The sequence below is a fragment of the Myotis nattereri genome (assembly GCF_964212035.1).
Source record: "Myotis nattereri genome assembly, chromosome: 4".
Classification (NCBI taxonomy): domain Eukaryota; kingdom Metazoa; phylum Chordata; class Mammalia; order Chiroptera; family Vespertilionidae; genus Myotis; species Myotis nattereri.
In genome coordinates this window covers 102,085,978-102,098,317 of record NC_138079.1, presented here as the reverse complement: position 1 = coordinate 102,098,317, position 12,340 = coordinate 102,085,978, and the positions used below count along the sequence as shown (strand labels likewise).

Genomic DNA, 12,340 nt, shown 5'->3' with positions numbered 1-12,340 from the left:
TAGCAACTGCAGAACTTTCTACTAGGAAGTGTCCAGAACACAATAAAATGAATTAAAACAACTAAATAACAGCCCAAGAGGCTCTAAGCATTGCAGAGGCCAAGAGCCAGGCTCACCTGCTCCCTACGCCCAGCTGTGCTGCACCAAAACTCACTGCTCTACAGCACATGCCAGGCGTGTCCTGGTGCCGGCAAGAGCAGCGTCGTTTCACTGAGTGAAAAGACCAGGGAATACAGCATGACAGTCACAGAAGAGTTAATGATCCTTAGACTCTCAGCTAGAAGGGGAGAACAAGTACCCTAAGAGTGTACACATCCCTTCGACACCTCTGAGAACTGAATCCTTACCTTTTGATGAGTTTGATAGATTTGAAAGCTTCGTCCATGTCTCCGACGGCGATGAAGAAGCTGAAGTTGAGCATGGCATTCCGGGTGGCCTTGTCGCAGTCCTCCAGCCCCACGAAATCTCGCAGGGGCCTCCTGCCCACCATCTGGGGGATGCGGTTGTGCTGTGAATCCACCCAGTTGTCTCTGTCTGCTTCTCCTGGCTGATTGAGAAAAGGCACTGATTACCTGTCAGTTCATGTAAAGCTAACGTCTACACTAAGCCGCTCTCATATGTCAGCTACGGGGTTTCCTCTGCAGACAGATGTGGATAGTCAGCAGGAGGCCCTGACAAATGCAACAAAATCAGTCCTCATTTGAAATCAGAGCTTTTGGGCTTTGGTTTCATACAGCAGATAAGCAAAGGCAAGTCTATGCACATGAAATCATTTTTCAACCTCTGGTTCCCTAATATCAACTTTTCAAAAGTTATACAATAGTTGTGAAAATCCTCAGCCCTGGCTGGTGTGCTCAGTGGTTAGAGCATTGCCAAGTTTGATTCCTGGTCAAGGGCATGCTCCTGAGTTGCAGGTTTGATCCCCAGCCCCAGTCTGGGCACAAACCACAGGCAACCAATTGATGTGTCTCTCTCACATCAATGTGTCTCTTTCTCCTCCTCCCTACTTCCCTCCCTTCCACTCTCTAAAAATCAATGGAAAAAAATATCCTTAGGTGAGGACACACACACACACACACACACACACATCCCCACCTACCAGCTTTGTTTTGTAAACTAGAAAATTTTTACTAACAAGTCAGACATGTACACATGTGCACAAGGTCTTAAGATGATACAATGCCATCATGATTTCAGGTGGAATTTTCCAAAATGATAACCTGAATTAGTGGAGTGCCCTCCACTGGTTTTTCTCAGAAGAAATGTCAACCTAGTGCAGAGCTCCCCAGACAGGTGTGCGGAGAGAATGAATGTCTGAGCAGGAGCTCCATGTTATAGTGGCTGCCTGAGGCCTTTGTGTACCTGGCACCTTGAAATACAACCGACTGAGGGGACCAGCTCTGCCAACAATTGGCTTCCTTCCTGACTGCTGGGCGCTGCTCTCGCCTGCATGCCCACCAGTCTCCTCCAGCCTACCGCCCCCATATACCACCCTCTGCTTCCCCACTGTCTGCTTCTTTCTCTCTGCAGGATCCGTTTCTCTGATGTACACACACGCTACACTGTGTGAAACGGGGTCATGATCCATCCTCCTGGACCAGTGCCCCTGCACGTCACTGGTCTTGAATTTGTGCTACTCCATGATTTCTGCAAGGCTAGCCTCCCCCACCTGCTCAGTTCCCAGCAGCTCTTCCATCTCACTGCTGCTTCTCAAGTTCATCTGTGGTCCCCAACTTCAGGGGGTGCTTGACCGGGGCCTTGAGACACTGGTAGGAGGTGTGGATGGCAAGACCCTTCCAGGCACCAGGGCATAATAAGCAAAGGCCCTGAGGCAACCCAGGGCAGCTGAAATTCAGAGTTCATGGCCATCTGCAGGCTGGGTCACACTGGGCAGGAGGCTGAGGTTTGGACTGACTTTGCATGGAACAGGGAACCTTTGAAAATGTGCATGTACAACAAACAACTGGCAATGCTGACCATGGTGGTTTAACAATCACAGGGCAGGACCTGAGGCCCATCAGCCCTGCTGTGATCTCATCAGAGCCCTGCTCCTGGGAGCACACTCGGGAATTCTCGCAGAAGCATGAGCACCTGAGGGCCCTGCTTCGCCTGCCCCCTGCCCCAGCATTTACACCCACTCTCATTACAGCTCCTCGAGAGACAACCACCTGCCCTGGCCACACATGGGAGCTGGGGGCCCAGGGCTGTTGACTCTCAAGTGTAGGGACAGAAACCTCCAGGACGTGGCCAAGGGAAATAAACACAGGCCAGTAATCAGAAAAAGAGCAGCTTTTAAAGAAATACAAGGCTTTATGACAGCGGTTCTCAGCCTGTGGGTCGCGACCCCTTTGGCAGTCGAACGACCCTTTCACAGGGGTCGCCTAAGACCATCCTGCATATCAGATATTTACATTACGATTCATAACAGTAGCAACAGTAGCTATGAAGTAGCAACGAAAATAATTTTATGGTTGGGTCACAACTTGAGGAACTGTATTTAAAGGGCCAGAAGGTTGAGAACCACTGCTTTATGGCCATTTACCACAAGCACCGTAAGAGTCAAATTAATAAGACTTCCTACATTGCAAATGTAGGTCAACTATTTCCTGTAAAGCAGACATCAGGTGACAGCCTGTTCATGCCACGTCTGGCCAGGACAAGAGCTCTGTGGTGACATGGGGAGCTGATACGGTGTCATATCCTTGATAAATCTGATTAAAGAGGACATGCAGGTGAGGTGGGAAGTATTGTCATAGACAAGTGTAGCTCAACATAAAGAAAGATCTTGAGAAAAGGGCAGAGTTAAGGTAACAGAGGATAAGTGGGGAGTCATCTTACACTGCATCACGCTCGTCTCCTCTCCTGGACAACTAGGGGAGTAGCACAGAGAAGACAAGAAAAGAGAGAAAGACGCATAAATGTGTGAGAGGAACCAAAGTCCACAATGTGAGACGGCGGGGGGGGGGGGGGGGGAAGCAATAGAAAGAATCCAAATGTCTCCCACAATTTTCTGTGTTCTCAAGTCCAAGAGCAGAAAATGCCAAAGGAGCACGAAACAATGGAATTCAGAAAAAACGCTCATCTGGTGGAACCGATCTATTTCAAATAAGGGATTGAGAAAACCTGCATCGACAGAGCACAGGGATTCTGGAAAAGTCACGAGTCCATTCCCAATTTTCACGAAGATCCATTTATCACAAGTAAATGTCAGTCCGTGCACTATGCATCATGCCAACGGCCATGCCATGTCATTTTATGTGGTATTTTTAGGGACATGGGAATGAACTGTGCCCAGGTTCGTTGTTTCGATCACTCCTGCCATGACACGAGCAGTTTTGCAGTCTCAGAACCACAGACCCACACTCAGATCGTCAGGGGACGTGCAGAGGCCAGGGGGCCACGAAGCTGAGGAGACCAAGTCCCAGGGAAGGCAGGTAACTCGGCCACAGTAACCACATTGGGGCACGAGCATGTATGTGCTGAAACAACCCTGTTCCCTCACAGACTTAAAACCTACATGTATGTGACATGCACAAACGTAGGTAAGTACAGACACCTCTTGCAAGGCCACATGCCAGCCTGGCCACAGTGGCCATCTCTGGGGCCTGGGTCTATGGAGATTTGCATCATCTCTGGTCTTTATTTCTTTTTTTTTAGCAGCGTCTAACTTTTCTAGGAATACACAATTTTAAAAACACAGCTGAATAAAAAGGGCAGGAAAGCTGCAGGGTGTGGTGCCCTCGGGGGAGCCCCTGGGAGGACACCCGCCTCCTCAGCACAGCTCTGTCTGGAGAGCAAAGCCGTCTCCGGCTCCACCTGACGCTTGCTGGAATTTCCGGGGACAAATCGGAGCAGACGGTTTGCTTTGTTCGTGAGCAGTGAGCAGAGGCGCCCCACTTCCCGCCGGGGAGCCCCAAGCCCAGCCCAGGAGAGGGACCCGAGAACACGCCTGGTGCTCACGAGACTCGCACCTTCTTTGTGAAGTAATAATGGGGCACTTCCATCCCCAGGAGAGACTGGTAGGTGGGAGGCCGCGAGAAGTTGTCCTGGAGCAAGAAGCCATGCTCTTCGGAGATGAAGAAGGACAGGATCAACGCGTCCGCCTGGGAGAGGGAAAGATGGTTGTTAGTCTGGCAGTAGACTTTACTATTTTGTGTCTAATTCCCATTTTCCTTACCGAGGTATTCACATAGAACACAGATAAAACAGGATGAGCGCATTCTGACGCAGATAATCCACACTCCCCCGGGCCTACGGCAACACCAGCCTCCACCGCCATCTCCTGTACTTTGGAAAAACTGATGCATCTTCTGGAGGATGCACCTCATCCAGTTTGAGAGCCACTATGTCATTCTCACTGACTGATGTCCTTGTGGCAAAGACTAACATTCCCACTGAGCTGGGGATGGAAACTCTCATGTTTAAAAGATAGCCCCCTCAGTCTCTTTACTCTGATTTAAAACCACCCGGAGCAACGACGACAAAAAGATTCCTGCCGCAGTTTCCAAGGAAGAGGGAATGCACTGGGGGGGGGGGGGGGGGGTAGGCGGGGGACTCTTTAGGATCCTGTCCTGAGGGACTCAGAACAGCAGCTCCCGGCTGCAGCCCCTTCTGAACAGGAAAGCAGCAGGAGGCCTCGGGGTGCCGGTGCCTTTTCTTGCTGTGTGAATTCCTACACTTTCTCATCATCTGCAGAAGAGACCCAAAGAGCTATCTATTCGAACTGCTGGAAAGTGCCCTTCGCGTGTACCAGTGCACTCCCTCATCATCAATTTGCCTGTTCTTATCACTTGTCTAGACTTGTCACAAGGTCCCCTACCATGAGGAAAATTCCCCTGGCAATGTCTTTGCTTCTCTCAATCCAGTGAAGAGATGCTACCTCAATACACTTTCCCACTCAGTGCTTCAGAGGCAATGGTTGGATCCACTTCTGAAAATCTCGGAGCACGGACACAGATTGCTGATAATCTCAGGGCGTCCGAAGGGAAATTCCTTCAGCAGGGAGACAAGCCCCCTAAAGTTAGAGGGCGGCTGTCTTTGCTGACTTACTGAAGACCCTGCATATAAATTCTCTTGGAAAGAGATGGCTTAAAAAGCGGCACAGCACCCATAACCGGTTTGTCTCAGTGGATAGAGCGTCGGCCTGCGGACTGAAGGGTCCCAGGTTTGATTCCGGTCAAGGGCATGTACCTTGGTTGCAGGCACATCCCCAGTGGGGGGTGTGCAGGAGGCAGCTGATCAATGTTTCTTGCTCATTGATGTTTCTAACTCTATATCCCTCTCCCTTCCTCTCTGTAAAACATCAATAAAATATATTAAAAAAAAAAAGCAGCACAGCAAACCACTGGGCTTCCCCAGGCGCTAGACATCCGTCCCACAATGCAAAAGAACTGGAAAGTGTCAGCATCCAGGCCCTCGGGATGCGGCCCCGAGAGTCATCAGGTGGGAGAGGGAGACCCTGCAGAGCTTGGGGAGCGGGTGGCGAGAGCAGACACCGTGACTGAGGCGAGGAGGCTGCTTTGGTCAGCATCGTCCCTGTCTGAGCGTCACGGCAGGTTGCGGAACGAATGAGGAGTCAGCACGCTGCCTCAGGCCTCAGTCACAGGACATGCTGACATCAGGTGGAGAGAGCAGGAGAACAGAGTACTACACTAGCCAGGCAAGACACAGGGTGGGCTCAGCCTCCTCGTGTCCGCCCACGGGAGAGGCTACACCGGCACACATTCACGCTCCACGTGAATGAATTTCCCTGTAACTTTCCTATAAACCTCGTCACCAAGATTGTGCACCCCTAAGTCCCAAGTCCCCATGCCTCTAAACACAGATGCGGCTGCGCAGTACCGTGGGGCCGGCGCTGTCCCTGGCGTGGGCCTTTCTGTCCGCGGGCTGCAGCTGGGCTCCCGTTGCCTCCCGCACGGCCTCGCACACCAACAGCCTGGGCTCGCTCTGATCCCAGAAGTGGCTCACGGGAACAAGGTGCGCCAGCGTCCCATCCCCGAAGGCATAGTTCCTGAAAGAGAGGCCCATGGGAACCCATGAGAGAGTTCCTGTTCTCAGCCTCGGAACACCTTCAGGCCGGTCTCCAACCAGCGTCGCAGGCCTCACCGGAGCTCAGCCTGGGAGCACACCGGCACACCATGTTGCAATGCAGCCCGTCTGATCGTATCCTTTCACATTTAAAACAATTGGTTGAAAGAGTCCCAGTGGAGTCTAATGGGAGAGACAATGAGGCTTGGGCTCTAGAGATCACGTGGAAGGTCCCTGATGCTGGTCCCAAAGTCCGGGACCTGGGGGTGGACCTCAAGGTGGGACAGCACCCCCTGCTGGGCAGCTTTGCGCCTGGGGTCCATTTCCAGCTGTGACCCGTGTGATGCGGTGCATTTACCCCTGGTCCCTCCCTCCTTTAAATCTCCTTGCTCTATAGGTCCAGAATGCAATGAAGAACTGGAGGGAGAAAAAATGGGCTGGGTGGCAAAGAATGGAACAGATCTCAAAAGAAGGCAGGCAACTGACAAAAGACAGGGAGCCCCACCCCACCCCAGGGAGTATGAAGGCAGGGACAGGCTCCATGTGCCTGTGTGGCCATGCAGGAGCCTGGGGACCTGACCAGCAGCCCTCACAGATGTCACTGCTCCAAGACCGAGCATACAGCAGGGCAGGTAAACAAGCATTTGTGGTGACCCACAGAGTGCCAGGGGCACCTCGGGACTGGCCTGGTGAGGGGGGTGGACACAAGGGTGTGGCTCAGGGGCTCCCGCAGCACGAACAGCAGACAGAGTGCAGAGGGGGAAGTGTGACTCAGAGGCATTTCCAAACAAGAACACTGGGGAAGAGTCACAGAGCGTGGAGGTAAAGGGAAGGTTAGTTCTGAGGTTTCAGATCGGGTGACCCAGAAAAGCGGTGCTGTGGGCAGGAACGGGGCTTCTGGGGAGTGAGGCGGAGCTGGGGGGCCGTTTTTGAGGTGATGGCAAGAAACTCCAGGGATGCTTAGAGATGGAGAAGTGAAGCCAAACTTGATGAGAAGTGAAGATAAAGCATGTTCAGGTGGGGCCACCAGCAGATGCGAGTTTAAGCCACCAGGTAAAAGAGGTTTCCAGAAAGGGACCCTGAGGAGGAGAGGTGGGACCGTGGGAGGCAGGCTGGACGGGGGCAGGAGGGGGCTGTGACAGGAGCAAAAGGAACAGGGCAGCCAGAGAACAGCACCGGCTCAGCCATTCCTGGCAGCCGCTCTGCCCTGCCCCAGCCTGCAGGCTTCCCGCCTCTGCACTCCCTTTTGCTGCTTAGACACTGACCTGCACAGGGGCCACGCCGCTGCTCCCACACGGGCCGGAGTCAGCCCCCCTCTCGCCCCCCAGCCCTCTGAACACTGCACTTTGCTCTCATGAGGCACTTTGTGCAGAATCAAATGTGAACTGTAGGCGGAATAATATAAGGCCCAGTGGTCGGCAAACTGCGGCTCGCGAGCCACATGCGGCTCTTTGGCCCCTTGAGTGTGGCCACGAAGTTTCAATCGCACTGAACGTGCGCGCCCGCATGTGGTATTTTGTGGAAGAGCCACACTCAAGGGGCCGCAGTTTGCCGACCACTGGTATAAGCACTTAAATTCTGTGAATATTTTCTTAGTAGCAGAAGGACCTACAAATACACATTCTGTGAACTCCCTGGAGAAAGAGTCCTTTTTTTCTAGAAACACATTCTCTAAAGACACACGCCCTCCCGACCATCGGAGACGCGGATAGGTCTAAGGGCCACGCAATTCTCTCTCCTGGGATGTGGGGCCGTTTCTGTAGACACCTCAGTCATGGCCCTTTCAGACGCTAATTCCAGAACCTCAGAACCTAGAAAACAGAGATTAAAGGTCCAGATCGATCCCAACTGCCCAAGTGTGCTTCGCCTCCACCTTCCGTCTTCACTATGAATAACTGCTGGGCTCTTCCGAGGTCGTAACTTAGAAAACCCGCCGAGAGGCTGCGGCTGAGTCTTTTCAACAAAATCCCCCCAAACCACAATCTTACCTCGTAGTATCCTGCCCATTAAAGGACAATGCCTCTCTCTGATCAATCTGTCCCATCTTGAAGTCGAAGACGGTCACCGTGTCCATTTCCACGTCATAGAAACAGATTCTGGAATCGGGGCTGCTGTCAGCCTAGGGGAAGAGAAACCAGAGGCTCAGAGCCCGCGTGAGAAAGCCCGTCCTGGTGTCAATGGTCCCGCCACTCTGGCCAGAGTGCGTCCAGCATCAGAACCTGAATGTCAATTTACTGTCATCCCACAAAATGGTTGTTGAGTTGCTACTTTATAATTTCAGAGAATTGAAAATAAACCCCCAAATGTTGTGAAGGTCAACGACAGCTGTCCAGCTGTTCTCAGTATGGACTTGAGTGCGACATCCTTTTAGCTGCGGTGGACTGACCACGGGAACAAGGAGGAGTCTGGATTCGGAGAAACCAACTCTGATGCAGCTCCCTGGGGGTGACTGGCGTCTGAGGAACGGCTCGGCACCCGTGCGGAAGGAACGAGGTGGCCCTCCCTCTGGGACTCTTCTCCCAAGTATCCTGGGCTCTGAGCTCTCCCTCTCACCTGCTCACCAGCCGGGCTCATACTCCCCCACTCCCTAAAGACATTCCCTTGATTAGGTCAACCCCAGGCACCAGTCAACCTCTCTTTGTTCTTCCCAAGTCCCAGCCCTTCCCCATACAGTCAGGGCGTGAGCAGGGCTCTCAGTCACAGCTGCATCTTCGGACAAAGAATTTGTCTCAATCTCTTCACTCATTAAACAGGAATTGTTAGGTGCAAGATGCCACAGCTACCACTGCGAATGCTATCATCTCACTCATCATCTCTCCTTTGTTCTTGATCCTCACACGGAAAGGTACATGTGCACACGCAAAAGAAACCGAGAAAAGGGAACCAGCTTGGTTGCTAGGGGCAACAGATGCCAAGAACTTAGGTAGACTTTATTCTACTGGGGTTCACAGCTTGGCTCCACTATCACCGCGTTTGGGAGCCTCCTGACCTCCCTCGACGGCAACTCCTCCCTGTAACTCGCTCTCGGGGCACTGGCAGTGTCCTCCCAGCTCTCACCAGGGCTGTAAAAAATGTATGTGTTTGCCTCACCCTTTGATCAATGTCTGTTCAACCACAGTGGGGAGCCAGATCCTCGTTTAACTGATCAATCTGTATCTACAGTGCCCAGCAAAGCACACGGTGCATGGAAGCAACCCATAATCAGCTCCTGAATGTGTGACCAAGAGTACAAACGAATGAAAACATGAACATGCTAGTGGGTGGCGAGGCACCAGCCACCGGCAGCAGGACCCACATGCCCTCCGTCACCTTGCCTTCAGCCCTCCACGCAGGTGCCCACACCCCGACAACACGCCGTCTCCAGCAATCCTGTGAACCCCTTGGGCCGGAAGAGTTTAGTTGGGCAATGAAAAGAGACAGAAAAGAGGAGAGGTGAGAGGTTCTGTAAAGAAGAAACCCATGTCTGATTAAATCAGAAACGAAGAAAGGCAGGGAAAAATGGAAGCTGCGTAGGCGGGGAGGGCAAGGACAGCACCAGGCGGGAGAGGGCATGGGCAGGAGGAGAGGATCCCCTGGAGAGGGGAGGAAAGAGGAAGAGGAATGGAAGCTGGGACACAAAGGGACAGGAGTGGACGCAGAAGACACGGACAGGAAGGCCCAGGGTCCTGTGGGAGCAACTAACGGAGACCGAGGAGGAGGAACAGAGGCCCGCCCCATGGGCACCCACCTTGCTGGGGTGGATGCTGATCTTGTTGCCGTTGGCATTACATCTGAGCGACACAATGCCCCCCACACCAGGGACCAGCTCGGCCAGGTTCTTGCAGCTGCAGTGCACCTTCGCCTCCCTGCAGGAGAGGACAGGGTCAGCGCACACTCACCGAAGTGCACGGCAGGTCAGAGGAAGGCCCGGCTTTGCCAGTGACCCCAAACCTTTGTTCACAGAACTGAGTCCCACCCAGCGGCCCAGCTGCTCTCACTCCCGGGTGCCTTATGCCCCGGGAAACAGGCAACGGGCCAGGGTGAATGCAGGGTGAATTGTTAAAGTTCTCACGTTCTTATCAGCAAATATGAATATGTCATTTCCTCCTCCTCCTGCCCCCCTGCGTTTCCCTTGCAGCATTTTGTGATCTCTCCTTTCAGAACGGGATTGCTATATCACGCTATTACAACTGCATATGTTCCATCACAGGGATGAACTAAAATGTACTTAACTCCTCCCGTTCAGCTGGTTCTAGTTTGTTACCTATAGAAACAACCCTGGGTTGCTCATCATGATTTTTTTTTTTTTACTTTATTCACTCTTCCTCAGTTCCTCCCTAACACCCCTTCTGTCCCAGGATCCCAATGGGACCCACATGACTTCTGGTCACCAGGCCTCCGTAGGCTCCTCTGGGCTGGACTCCTGCTTTTGATGCCCACGCAGATTTGAGGAGGACTGGTCAGCTGTTCTGTAGAGTGTCCCACCGCCCAGTGGGAAGGAAGGGTCTGGTGTTTTTCTCATGCTTCGCCTGGGGTGTGGGTTTTAGGACAAGAACCCAAAGGTAGAGTGCCGTTGTCATCACATCATGTCGGGGTCTGTGCTGTTGATCCTGGTCTCTCCTGTCTGGGGTCATGTCTGTACAGTTACTCCTTTCCCCCTCCCCACACTGTCCCCTTTGGGAGGACGTCACTTTGTACAGCCCATACTTACGAAGTGGGGGGTTATGTCCCCCTCCATGGGGAGGAGGATCTACATAAACTATTTGCAATTCTTCTGTGGATTATTTGTCTCTCTTCCTCTACTTATTAGCTTATTTGTCACCTATTTATATTAGCATGAATGCACAGGTATTTATTTTCTACTTTGGGTTCTAATACAAAGCTGTTTTATTTATGTTGTTGCTCAAATTGTTCCAGCTTTCAGCTTGGGCCACTAGGAACTCTTTTGGGTGGCTCCTATGTCCCCTGACACACCCCATCATTATATATATATTAGCATTTTCTCACTTTCTGACATTTAAGACACTCTGGGCTCATCTTGAACATTGGCTGCCTCAGCCCTAGATCAGCCATTTCTCCAAGGACCCTGGCTCCTTGTTTGGGAGATGCTGTTAGACACCGGAGTCTGGGCCCTGGGGTGCTGGTTGCTCTGGGGGGTCCTTGCCTCTAGGCCTTCAGCTGAGAGAACAAGGAAATGTGTGTGCACTGACTGGTGTATAGACACATATGCATAACTATCTTCTTATGGATCTTTATCAAGCTAATCAAGACCTCAAACTTGTGTCTCCAGTTCTAACCCATCACCACAGAGATCAGTCTTGCCTCCTCCATGCTTGTCCCAACCTCCCACCCAGCTCCAAGCACCCTCCATCCATGAGCTTCACTGCTCACTGCCAGCGTAGCAGTACCGGATTGTCACCCTGCCCCTGTGGGAATTAACTTTGTCAACCAGAGCACCGTGCTGCAGGCAGTCCCTGTGCTTTGAGTCTTACAGTCGCCACTCGTTCCCAAGCGGCTCAGGTCGGCCACACGCCCCCCAGTGAGCTTGTCTCATGCACTGGTAATGCAGGTGGATGTTCTGTCACCTTCTGCATTCCATTCTGGGATCCCCCAATCTAAAAGATTTGTTAAAAATGTGCACATGCTTTGCTCATTTTTGCTGAGAAGTTCTATGGGTTTTGACAAACAGACCAGGCTCTGTATCTATCACACTGAAGTTTCCTTACCCTAAGAAACCCCCCATGCATCACCTGTTCAACCCCTTCTTCTTCCCCATCATGGAAAGATTGAGAATTTAAGCCAAAATAGGTGTTTAAAAAAATTTAGTGGCATGTTAGTGTTGAAAGGAGAACATAAAGAGTTTTCTAGCTCCTGTCCATTTCATACCCGCCACATTATCTCCTAACTTTTAAAATGTAATCTTTTTTGGATACACAGTGTACCTTCGGGAAAGATCGAAGCTTTTAAAGTGAGCCAGGTCTGTCCCGATGACCAGGTAATTTCCACAGATGTCAAGGAAGCATGGGTTCCCCTCTGTCTCAGAGAAGAGCAGGAGCTGTTTCACGGTCCCCTGAGGAAAGGAAAGATGAGGAGCTCAGAAAAGCTGCTGTGTAGCCTTTCACTTTTATGACTAAACATTATTTACAGAGGATCCCGTGTGCTCCACTCACGCACTCAGACAACGAACTGGTGGCTCAGTGTGCGACCAGCACTCTGCTGGGCTCTCACACGACACAGGGAAGGTGGCCCTGCCCTCAGGGAACCCCTCATGCTTACAGTCCCGAGAGGGGGACAGACATCCACTAGGTCAACAAGCAAATACACATGTAACTTC

The 12,340-nt window shown here is 51.9% G+C and overlaps 1 protein-coding gene across 1 annotated transcript in view; it reads right to left on the bottom strand.

Moving 5' to 3' along the window:
• IFT140 (intraflagellar transport 140) overlaps positions 1-12,340 on the bottom strand; it is a 92,871-nt gene that overhangs the window by 43,882 nt on the left and 36,649 nt on the right. Inside the window, exons 13-18 of the mRNA XM_081089344.1 lie at positions 11,949-12,076; positions 9,755-9,872; positions 8,016-8,146; positions 5,842-6,010; positions 3,972-4,103; positions 348-547 (exon numbers count right to left, since the gene is read on the bottom strand). Coding sequence (XP_080945470.1) covers positions 348-547; positions 3,972-4,103; positions 5,842-6,010; positions 8,016-8,146; positions 9,755-9,872; positions 11,949-12,076 — 878 coding nt within the window. The remainder of the gene's footprint in view (positions 1-347; positions 548-3,971; positions 4,104-5,841; positions 6,011-8,015; positions 8,147-9,754; positions 9,873-11,948; positions 12,077-12,340) is intronic.